We start from the raw sequence: 12,838 nt of genomic DNA, 5'->3' as shown, positions 1-12,838 counted from the left end.
CAGGACACCAGTGGCGAATTTGCCAATCTTGATCTGGCAAATGCCAAACATCCTGCACGGTGTTGGGCTGTAAGCACAACCCCCACCTGTGGACGTCGGGCCCTCATACCATCCTCATGCAGTCTGTTTCATACCGTTTGAGTGGACACATGCACATTTGTGGCCTGCTGAAGGTCATTTTTGCAGGGCTCTGGAAGTGCTTCTCCTTGCACAAAGGCGGTGGTAGCAGTCCTGCTGCTGTGTTGTTGCCCTCCTACGGCCTCCTCCACATCTCCTGATGTACTGACCTGTCTCCTAGTAGCGCCTCCATGATATGGACACTACGCTGACAGACACAGTAAACCTTCTTGACACATCTCGCATTGATGTGCCATCTAGGGGTGTGAATCGACAAGAATTTGGCGATTCGATTCGAATCGCCATACCAGTGTGGCGATTCGATATATCCCGATATTTCGCGATACCGTCTAGGTGACGATACATCGCGATATATCCCGATTCTGTCTAAAAAACTATGTCTTACACTTTTATTAAAACTTTATTTTTATTTTATTTTTTTATACACTTTATTAGTCTTTTAGGAATCATTAGATTCCTCAGACAGATGAATAGAGTTCTATTGAACTCCATTTATCTGCGATCCATTGATAGAGCCTGGTCCAGCCAGGCTCTATCAATGACAGAGCCACGGAGAGCAGGGAAGCAGAGGTAAGCCCTCCAGCTACCTCCACAATGGATCGCCCGCCCCCGAATGGCGGTGCTCTGGGAGGTGATCTAGCCCACTAGGGAGCATACACATGTCCCTTTAGACGCCGCTGTCAGCTTTGACAGCGGCGATCTAAAGGGTTAATAGCCAGCCGCGGCGATTGCCGCATGCTGGCTATTAGCGGCGGCCCCCGGCTACGAGTCGGGAGCCCGCTCCATACACACTGCAGAGCACCGCATGCTGGATATTAGCGGCGGTGATGCATCAGTGGCCCCCGGATACTGAAATCAGCCGGGGGCCACAGAGTATGGAGCGGGCACGAGTCGGAGCCCGCTCCGTACACCCAGAGCGCCGCCGCGTCAGATCCGGCTGACAAAATGTGGAACTTGTATCTCCTGATGCCCGGGACATGCTGTTCCGGGCATCAGGAGATACAAATTCCACATCCCTAAAAGAATCGATTAAAAAATATTTTTTATTTTCAGTATCGGCAAGTGAAAAATCGCGATAATCGCGGGAATCGATTTTTTTCTTACATCCCTAGTGCCATCCTGGATGAGCTTCACTACCTGAGCCACTTGTGTGGTTTGTAGACTCCTTCTCATGCTACCACTAGAGTGAAAGCACTACCAGCATTCAAAAGTGACCAAAACATCAGCCAGGAAGCATAGGAACTGAGAAGTGGTCTGTGGTCACCACCTGAAGAACCACTCTTTTATTGGGGTGTCTTGCTAATTGCCTATAATTTCCACCTGTTGTCTGTTCCATTTGCACAACAGCATGTGAAATTGATTGTCAATCAGTGTTGCTTCCTGAGTGGACAGTGTGATTTCACAGAAGTGTGATTGACTTGGAGTTACATTGTGTTGTTTAAGTGTTCCCTTTATTTTTTTGAGCAGTGTATATTACCAAATGTAATGTTGCCAAAGAAAGAATGCTTACCCTTTTGGGGTGTATGGCTCTGCTTATTAAATCCCTAGTCATGTTCTAAGGTTACTTAAATCAAACTTTGACCTGAAGGGAAAGCTAAAGGTGGCATAAGAGAAAGCTTTCCAAAATTCTCAGTGGAGCATGAATGTCCTTTACATCTCCACACACCTTTAACCTCAAAACAGCTGTTTACAGATGTAACTTCCTTATCTGGGGGAGTTTCTGGTTTGGCTAATAAGTTTATTATTTTTTCTAACAAGATATATTACAAAGTTTCTTATATTCACTTGTACTATTGATCTATGCAATGTTTGTCCAGTGCCGTTTTAAAGGCATTATGGTATATCACTAGCATGAAGGTAGGGTATGAAACGCACAAGATTACATTAATGGATTTTTTTTTCAGGTACGAGTTTATGACCTTTTGCAATATGAACACGGTGCAGATGATGTGCTGGTCTTGGCAACAGATGGCCTTTGGGATGTCTTACTAAATGAAGAAGTGTCTGAAGCTCTTACAAATTTCCTAGCATGCTGTGATCCTGATGACCCTCACAGGTGTGAATTAGATGCTCTGCTGTATAATTTCCATTTATAATGCAGAACAATGGATTTCATATTTATAAACATGTATCATAATGAACCACTTTTTCTTTTTCAAAAATTAAATTTACATTAGATGGTCTTTTTTTTTTTTTTAGCGAGAACATTTTTTTTTTCTACAGCCCTAGCATTAGATCAAGTTTTTAGGACACTAGAATACCCCTATAACTTTATTTACACAGTAATTTATTCTAGGTCATTATAGTAGGTTCTATATTAATACCTTCTTTAAATGCACTTTATTTATTAGTTACATTTTTTGGGGCTCATTTACTGCTGTTATTGGGCCCTGCAGTTATGATACACAGCCATTTTTCATTGTCTTTATTTCAGGAGGCAGGTATAGAGCTTGGCAGTAGTACACACGCCTAGTTCACCAATATCTTAATAAATGTATTTATATTGTATCCATTTATGTTACTTATTTAAATAGAATAACATCCAATTTACTTACTATATACCATTACCTAATATCACATATTTATTTTTTTATATTTTTATTTTTACACTTATTTTTCTCCACAAATTTCACTCATATATATCTTTTTGTTTTCTCACTTTGTCTATATACTCCTGGGGTGTGGGAGTTTATCTTAGTAACCTCGGTTATATTTAGATTAAGCAAGCTGCACCCCCCCCCCCCCCCCCCCCCCCCCATACCTACATATTACAACAAGCCTAACATTGAATGACCATTTCTTGTCTTGTTTAGTAAGGCCCCCCGTACACCCTAGACATGTTAGCCGAACCAGCTGATTTCAACCATACTGGTCAACCATCTAATGTTTACGGCAGTCTCAAGACTCTCAAACAGTAAATATTGGGGGAGTGAAGGATCGGGCAATTTTATCTGCCCAGTCCTTTTGTTTTTAGGGAGATAAGCTGAAGCCAGAGAAGTCTAAATGACTATGTATGGGGGATTGGCAGAGAGTGCTGTCAGCAGAAGACAGTCCATTTTGTTATCCACCACCATACTGTAGAAACACTATTTAACAATAAATAATCTTGCCTTTAATCCATCAAAGTGCTTATATGATCAATACAAGACAAAGTCCCTAGAAAGTCACACAAGTAGTATTTATGTCCAAGGAAGTAAGTGTTATGTAATTTTGTGTTCCTTTCTTTTGGCAGGTACACGCTGGCTGCTCAGGACCTGGTGATGCGTGCTAGAGGTGTCCTGAAAGACAGAGGTTGGAGAATATCCAATGACAGGCTGGGGTCAGGAGATGACATCTCGGTGTACGTCATCCCATTAATACATGGCAATAAACTGACATGAAGGAAGCAACTTCAAGTGCAGGGAATGTTTAATTTGTACTGTTAATATGTTGGGATAAATAACATATGTAGAAATGTCACTACTGAAATAAGGCAGCACAATCCCCTTAGTTGTGCATTTGGGACCTCAGAGCATATGTAAATGCTGCTACTGTCATATGATTTCTTGTGTTGTCCTCTGAAGACCCGAAACCTGTTTTTATTATGTTGTCATGTAGTCGTCAAGATTAAAGTACTGTCAGTAAAAAGTGCTTATTTGCACAGAAGTTCCAGATCTAGACCTCTCCAATAAGTTTACCTTCAGTTATAAATCGGAATTCATAGTATGCTGTTAGATTGCTATTATTCATCATTTGTTTCTGTGTGATATACCAGCAAGGTTTCCATAGGTTCATTAACCAGCTAAAAATAGGGGACCTTTGGCTAGGGTTTAAAATATAAAATATAGATCTATCCATGAGGAGCTCTAAATGAAGAATGTAATTTGCTATATTGTTTTATATAATGTAGATAATGATATTATATGTACATTTGTAATAAACATTGGTTAAAAAAATGTTTTGGGGTGAAAAAATCCTGGCTTGTCCAAGCAGCTATTGCCTATGTGTCTGTGCAAATACAAAATACAGGAAGTGAGAGCGGACAAGCAGGACTCTGTGACACATCTCTGGCTCACACAGCAGGCTGATTGACATGCCACAGGCATTCACAGGGTCCTGCTTGTCCCGCCCACACTTCCTGTATTTTGTATCTGCACAGAGACACACAGGCAAAAGCAGCAGAGACAAGCCAATATTTTATCACCCACAAATATACATATTTTGTAACCATTGTATATTACAAATATTCATATATTGTCATTATCTAAATTATATATAAAAAAAAAAGATTTTGCAAATGACAGGTACACTTTAAATGGGTACACCACCCCTAGACATCTTATCCCCTATCCAAAGGAAAGGGGATAAGATGTCTGATCGCGTGGGTCCCGCCACTGGGGATCCCCTCAAAATAGCATGCGGCACCCGCCTGTTTCTGCTCCGGAAGCGCTGGAGGGTCTGGGTCCCGACCGCCGACTCCGCCCCCGTGTGACGTCACGCCCCGTCCCCTCAATGCAAGTCTATGGGAGCGGGCGTGATGTCACGCCCCCTCCCATAGACTTGCATTGAGGGGACGGGGCGTGACGTCACACGGGGGCGGAGTCGTGACGTCACGGACTTCCGATCCGGTGGTCGGGACCCAGACACTCCAGTGCTCCATGCTATTTTGCGGGGGTCCCCAGCGGCGGGACCCACACGATCAGACATCTTATCCCCTATCCTTTGGATAGGGGATAAGATGTCTAGGGGTGGAGTACCCCTTTAAGAGTTCACTGTTCACAGTTTGTAAAGTTTTTGCAGAAACAAAAAGGGTGACTACCCAACAGCATTTACTGGCTGATGTCCATGTTGCATGCTGCAATGGATTAAAATGATCTCTCATCCAGAAGCAAGAAAACAGACTTTTAAGCCTCTTAAAGATAGCTACCCTATAAGTCAAACTGTTCAACCCGGATCTTGAATAAAAGTCATACAGCTCATATAAACAAAAAGTAAAAGTATGGCAACACATTACCAAATTTTACCAAATAATAAGTACTTTACATTCCATGATTTTGGGCGAAGTTTAATTTTTACAGTATTTACTCTGTGGTAAAAACTTTACATTCCTAACTTTATTCTGAAGGTTCATATAGTTTATGTTTTACTACTTAAAAAGTAGTCCTATTTTAATTTTGCATAAGCTGAACTATTTGAGAGCTTATTATGTTGCAGAGTGAGTTTTACTGATACTATTTTGGGGGTATTTACAGCAATTCTGACATACAAGAGCCCTGTACTGCGGTATCTTCAGCACCCCATAGAGAATGCACGGAGCATGCAATGACCCTGCACTCCATGCAGCTGGAAGATTCTGGGTCCTGTTCTAGAGATGTCAGGGGTCTCAGAGCTGGAACCCCTTTGGTCAGACACTTATGCCCTATCCTGTGTATAGGGGATAAGTTGTTAAATGCGTTGTTAAGTTGTTGTCTTTAGCGGGTCAGGCATTGACATACAACATAGCTGCCTATAGGTAGCTTTTAGAAAGACTGTTTTCTTTCTTCTGGAGAACTAGTTTGCATACCAGTTGTCAATAGCATTGTTCCAGATGATAAAATGGATTCTCCATCTCCAGGTTTCCATTAGCTGCACACAACCGGTGCTGCAAATCTGTTATGGCTTGCAGAATGAGCGGCACCATAGAACCTAGGGAGATGAGTGTAATTTCCTACACTTCATCCAAAACATGCAGGCCAGTCATTGGACAGTCCGTAAAATATGCAGAACCAAATGATAAAGCTGACAAAAAAATGTATAACCAGATCCTCTGTCTTTCAGTCAAAGATCATTTGTACTTACATTCCTTAAATCCAAATGTGCATGCATTTAAATGGAGGAAGGGGATGTGACTACCATACCCATCATTCTGCCCCCAGGGATCACAATTAACAACTCTATGTAAATGAAGTCTTTCTTTTTAACATCTATTATTTTCTTTAGCGTACAGATGGAACTGTTTTATGTGAAGCAGATGATGTAGCACACAAGCACTGCAGAACAATTGCTACTTTGCAACTATCTGGCTCCATTAAATGCTACCTAGGGTGTTTTTTGTCATTGGAAAGAACTTCTGACATTTTTAGTTACAAATGACACTAAGGACCATTATAATGTGCCATCAGTTTAAGTTAATGGTCCCTAGTGAAACGTGTATAGATTATAAATGATATCTAAAGAAGAATCGTATCTGTATTAGTAGTGTTTAGTGTTCTGATGTTTTGCATTTTCCCCCCTGTAACCTGTATATTTAGAACAGTTGTTCGAGTCCTTAACACCAACAAACGGCATTATGTAAGAACTTTCAGTCAATCCTCCTATTGTTTGTGCCTAAGGAGTTTATTTATGCTGCATGCTAAATCAGGTTTGAAGATTGTGGTTGGTGAATTTCTATCCTCATCTATTCACAGTATAGAAAGAGAGCCATTTAATGTTCACGTACAAGCTGATAAATCCGAGTCATTCAGAGGACATAAGAAATGTGCCATCAAGCTCACCGATTCGCGACAGTACCACTGCAGCCAAGTTTAGCTTCCAGCCTAGACAGGGCTACATAATCACATTAGATTTATATTGCACTAAACATATCTTTGGCTCCAGATAAATTAAATTCATCTGACAGATTACAGTAAGCAGCATTTCATCAATACCGGTAGCGCTCTATTCATTTTATTCACGTTAAAATGTTCATCCACTATGTGACTAAATTTCCTTAAAGGGGCATTCCAGTGGAAAACATTTTTTTTCATATTAACTGGCTCCTGAAAGTTAAACAGATTTGTAAATGGACTTCTATTTTAAAAAACTTTATTCTTCCAGTACTTATCAGCTGCTGTATGATACAGAGGAAGTTGAGTTTTTTTTTCTGTCTGACCATAATGCTCTCTGCTGCCACCTTTGTCCATGTTAGGAACTGTCCAGAGTAGAAGCAAATCCCCATAAATCCCCATATCAGTTCCTGACATGGACAGAGGTGTCCGCAGAGAGCACTGTGGTCAGACAGAAAAGAACAACTCAACTTCCTCTGGAGCATACAGCAGCTGATAAGTACTCGAAGGGTTAAGATTTTTTTTAAAGAAGTAATTTACAGATCTGTGTAACTTTCTGGCACCAGTTTATTTAAAAAAAAAAAAAAAAAAAAAGGTTTTTCATAGGCCCCATTTTAAAGAAACAAATTTTCTAGAATGCAAAGTTTAAGTTGTTTTAAATATGCTGGCCTATTCTGGAATTGCTGGCATCCTTTTATGGCTGTATTATGAACAGGCTGTGCTAAGGGACTGGTAAAAGACCCCCATACACATTAAAAATTAGTTGACCAGTTTCCGTGTGACTTTAGTAGTCAACACTGTGAAAGGGGGTGCACATAGGTAGGAGCAAATCTGTTAAATGACATTATACAGGTCTCGGCACTCACCAGTGGTATGCGATGGATAGGTTTATTTAGTGCCACATCTTGACAGGTAAAGATACAGGATCCATTTTGCAAAAAAATGCCACCCTCGGCTATCTGATATTAGAAGGTCGAAACGTGTCCTGTACCTTTTTAACCGGTAATGATGTGGAATAGATAAATGCAATGCAATGGATAAATAAACCTATCCATTGCATACCACTAGTGAGTGCCGAGACGTGTATATTGTCAATCTCCGAAGACCTTGCAGACTATCTAATATGAGTGGGGGTGTTCCAACTTTCCTCCAACATTTAGATTTGGATTTCAACTGCTCTATTCTTTTGTTGAGCAGAGTCGGAAATAGTCTGTGTGATTTTAGAGCTTGATTAGATTTGTTTGCTTGTTTTTTCTCTCTCATAATGACCAGTGTGTCAGAAGTTTGTCAGCTACATTTGAACAATGAAGTTTATGTACAGTTTATATGGGGGCTTTATTATATAAAAAGTTTTCAAACTTCCGTTATTTTTTTTGTTTTATAGAGGACCACTCCAGTAGGCACTCCAGACATGTCTTGTTTATATAAAACATCCTGTAATATAAAAAAATGTCATCTTTATTTTTAAACTCTATGGAGAAATTATAAGGCTTGTACGCTAGATTTCTATTATACAAAAGTTGCACATTTTGGGCATTCTTCATTTTAAGCAAATAATCGCAGACAATAGTTGCCTGCACCTCTTAATACATTTGGTGTAAGTTATTCTGGTATTGTTGAACTTAAAGGGATTATCCAGGAATCAAAAAACAAACCTAATTTCTTACAAAGACCGCTCCCTGTCTGTCTCCAGGTTGGGTGTGGTATTACAACGTGGTTATATTCACTTCAACGGAACTGAGCTGAGCAGAACCACATCCAACCTGGAGACAGACAGGGTGCAGTCTTTGAAAGAAATTGTCTCTGCTTTTCGATTTCTGGATAACCCCTTTAAGACCAAATCCCTATGTGTTGTAGCTGTTTCTCCAGGAAATGTATAACTAAATTGACAACTGGGTGTTACGAATGGGGGCATATTTCTCCACAATGTGACACTGATGGTCCTGATTGAAATGTCCCAGACTGTAGAGAAACACCCCTTTGACAAAGGGAAAGGTAACACCCAGTTGTCAATTTTTTCATACATTTTCTAGAATTTATAAGAAGAACATCACAGAAAATAGTAAGATTTATCTATGGAATACAATTATTTACTTATACAGAGAGTATGTTTCCTGTATTAAATGATAAGTTATATATCAGGGACAATATGTTGCACAAATTATAAAAAGAGATCTGTAATTACCAGCATCAGACTTATGCTCCTGATAATTGATGGACTCTTCTTTATTACTGAATTCCCATAGTCAGACAATGCAGTGGCTATGGGGCCATTGGAGAGAGGGGCCCAGGCCTGGTTTGATTGGTTCCTTGTGGGTCTAGTCTGTCTGTTGCATTGTATGTTGAATGGGGTTTCAAGTTGCAATGGTCCCGGAGCAACCTTGTATGTTGATGCCATTATAACTTGAGGGATGACTGTATTTTAATAAAATGAAACTACATTAGTGGACATCTGCTAGATTGGCCACATTATTTATGTGCATATTTAATTTTATTGTGCGTACAATGATTAACCAGGAACTGAACATGCTATTTATCTGATCAGCCTGTGTTGGCTTCAAATAATAATTTGTATGCACTTCTGTACTGTAGAATACTTTCTAGATACTATTTGTAGGAATATTACTAAAAGTAGTGTTCCTCTAGATTTATATCGGTGAAATTTAAGGTTTGCACCTTATTGCTGTGTTATAGAAATACCGGCATGGCAGATGAGTTTTATTATCCAACTATGGGTAATTTCTTGCCCATTGTAAAAGTGGACCAAGATGGTTAACCAGAAAAAAATAGTTCCCTTTTAATGTTTGCCGATGCTGATTGAGTTAAAAGGAATCTGCGCCTGACCATATATACCCCTTACCCACATTTAATGTATGTTTTACATTTTCCTTTATTGGAAAGATCATATAATCTACTGTACATGTTTAAGCCAGCTGCATAATGAATTCCAAGAATGAGTTAAATGTGCTCTAGTTCTAGGGCTGGCCTGTCTTGATGGAATTAGGGTGAGGCATTTATCTTCCTTTGTAATGTTCTTGAATGCATTGTTGTCTTATTGATCTCTGTTCAGCATCAGAAGACATTTATCTCTTGTATTTGATAAGTCTTCTCCACCCAATGTGATTTCTCTTATAATATGTGGTTATTTCATCCATAACTGCCTTCTACTCATAGCAAAGATTCCAATTTATGCATAACCTGGAATTGAGCATTCACTGGTGCATATATATTGAGTGATTATGAGAGCTGCTATTTTTTTAACTTCTAAAAAAAAACACTTCAGGCATTTCCAGGTCATAGCTGACACTATACTGTACAGAGTACAAGGAATTTGATTTTAGGATATACATCAATCCGCTATAACATTAACACTACCCTATTTCACCGTCAAACAGCTCTGACCTGTCTAAAGGTAAAAACTCCACAAGACCTCCACAAGGGTACATTCACACATACAGGATCCTGCGCAGATTTGATGCGCAGGATTTGTAACTGCAGATTAGAAGCTCAGTCATTTAGTTTACATGGAAATCTGCAGCAGAAAATCCTGTGCATCAAAACCTGCGCATCGAATCTGCGTACGTGTGCACCTAAAAGTCCTTAAGTCCTACATTTTTCAAATTCGAGCCTCTGAGGATTAGATTTTTTTCCATACCCGTCCCACAGATGTTCAATAGGATTGACATCTAGAAAATGTGGAGGGTATGTTAACATCTGAACAATTTTTGCTATGTGGCAGAAGAGTTCACTGCCATTAGGAAATACCATTGCCATTTAGAGGTGTACTTGGTCTTCAGAAATGTAGGTGGTACCTGTCAAACTAACACGAATACCAGGACCCATGGTTTCTAAGCAGAACATGCCCTGGAGCATCACACAGCCTTTGCCAGCTTCACTTCTTCTCATCCTGATGCCATCCGTACGCATTATGCAAAGGAAAATATTATTTATCAGACAAGGCCACCTTCTTTTATTGCTTTTATTCTGACACGCATGTGGCTAGTGTAGATGTTTAGAGCTGTTCAAGGTGCACCATTTGTATTAAAAGACATGTGCTAGGCTTCATTCCTTGTGTACAGTGAGTCTTGGGCACCCACCATTTTGTTGCCTGTTTACCAGTTATCCTTCCATAGAACTCTCTTTGGTAGGTATTAACCACTTTGTACTGTAAACACCATAAATAACAATTTGGCCCTTGTCAAGCTCACTCAAATCATTACACGTGACTATTGTTTCTGTTTTCAACACTAGACAAGATCAACTACTGGAACCAGCTTCTCACCTGCTGCCTCTTATGTTCCAGCCCTTGACAAGAGCCATTATAACAAAATAATAAATCAAATGTTACTATATTTAGCTAGCAGTGGTTTTAATGTTATGGCTGATTTGGTGTATTGTACAAATTTTCTTAGAATATGATTACTAGCGCATGAAGATCAAAGTGCTTTATTTATGGGTTTTTGTTTAGTTAAAAGGGGTACTCCATTGCTTAGCGTTTGGAACAAACTGTTCCGAACGCTGGAGGCGGGAGCTTGTGATGTCATAGCCCCCCTCATGATGTCACGCCCCTCCCCCTCAATACAAGTCTGAGAGGGGGCGTGACAGCTGTCACGCCCCTCCCATAGACTTGCATTGAGGGGGAGGGGCGTGTCATCATGAGGGGGCGGGGCTATGAAGTCACGAGCTCCCAGCTCCAACGTTCGGAACAGTTTGTTCCAAACGCTGAGCAGTGGAGTACCCCTTTAAGCTTTTAAGCTGGTCATTGAAGGCCTGGCAATTTAGCAAATAGGATAAAAAAAAATTGCATGTAAAACTTGAATGAGATTTTTTTCACCTACAGGAAAAATTTCTGAAACTACTACAGAGATCATTTTCATTGCAATTTAATACTCAAGAATTCCCAGAGTGAATTAATGCTCAGTCTTGCACATTTTTGCGAATATGTTGTTATATGAGAAAACGTCTACATAAATAATATCTGTGCGTATATATGTGGATCCAATGATAGTTCTAATGTTCCGTTAAATTAAGCTATTTATGCGTCTCTGTCATCGTGTGTGCTCTACTTATAAAACTGGAAAAAAAAAAATCATCTTCTCAGTGCCATGGTGCAACACTGTGAAGACCTGAGTAGATTTGCATGCTTACTGTATTATTGTTAAATTAAACACTGGACATGATTCCAAATAGGTGCCATATATTTGCCCTTCTTTTAAGATCTCTCGTCACTAAGTATAGGTCAACTGTGGTATTCTAGCAGCCTTAAAGGGGTACTCCCTCCCTAGACATCTTATCCCCTATCCAAAGGATAGGGGATAAGATGTCTGATCGCGAAGGTCCCGCCGCTGGGGACCCCCGCATTATTGCATGCGGCACCCACCTGTGTTCTCACCGGAACCGCCCCCTCCCATAGACATGCATTGAGGGGACGGGCATGACATTACACGGGGCGGAGTCCTGATGTAACGGACTGTCGTGACTCAGACACTCCAGCGGTTCCGGTGAGAACACAGGTGGGTGCCGCATGCAATAATGCGGGGGTCCCCAAAGGATAGGGGATAAGATGTCTAGGGTGGGAGTACCCCTTTTAAGTTGGCCATACACATCACAGTGTCAGCCAAACAAAGTGGGGCCGCTGACCATGTATATGGTGACCTTCACCCTACTCTACCCTAGCAGATGTCAGGTGAGAGAAGGATCAGGCAAGTAGATTGTAACATGCCTGATCCTTTTGTTCTACAATAAGCTTCAGGCACTGTAGAGACTGTTTATCCACAACATAACCTTTCCCTTAGCTATTGCAGTGTTACAACAACAAACTGGAAGACCATCTAAGGCAAATTCCTTAAATCTGTTAATCTGACAGTATATCTGGGAAGTAAACCCACAAGTACACAATGTGCATATAGACTAGGTAAGAGAATGTTAAAATCACATCAGCCAAATTACTGTTTATAAGCAAGAAGGTATCAGATTGGCTCAGCGCCACTTCTCACAATGTTCCAACAGTATTTGAGGATCTGATATTTGTTTAATATTGCGGCATCGTTTTAACTGGACAGAAATTCCAACAAGTTTCCCCATTTTTTTGTTTCCAGGCCTGTTTATTTAGTGGAGTATGTAGAATTCCTTTCTGT

The 12,838-nt window shown here is 40.3% G+C and overlaps 1 protein-coding gene across 2 annotated transcripts in view; it reads left to right on the top strand.

Annotated features, from left to right (window-relative positions):
* The window catches only part of PPM1H (protein phosphatase, Mg2+/Mn2+ dependent 1H), a 140,179-nt gene extending 135,738 nt beyond the window's left edge, over positions 1-4,441 (top strand). For both annotated transcript variants that reach the window (XM_056574465.1, XM_056574466.1), the window contains 2 exons: positions 2,043-2,194; positions 3,371-4,441. In XM_056574465.1, coding sequence (XP_056430440.1) covers positions 2,043-2,194; positions 3,371-3,518 — 300 coding nt within the window. In that variant the 3' untranslated portion in view covers positions 3,519-4,441. The remainder of the gene's footprint in view (positions 1-2,042; positions 2,195-3,370) is intronic.
* The last annotated feature ends 8,397 nt before the right edge of the window (positions 4,442-12,838 follow it).

The sequence above is a fragment of the Hyla sarda genome, chromosome 4 (genome assembly GCF_029499605.1).
Source record: "Hyla sarda isolate aHylSar1 chromosome 4, aHylSar1.hap1, whole genome shotgun sequence".
NCBI classification, from domain to species: Eukaryota; Metazoa; Chordata; class Amphibia; order Anura; family Hylidae; genus Hyla; species Hyla sarda.
The sequence above is the reverse complement of the archived record's forward strand: the minus strand, read 5'-3'. Positions and strand labels throughout refer to the sequence as shown.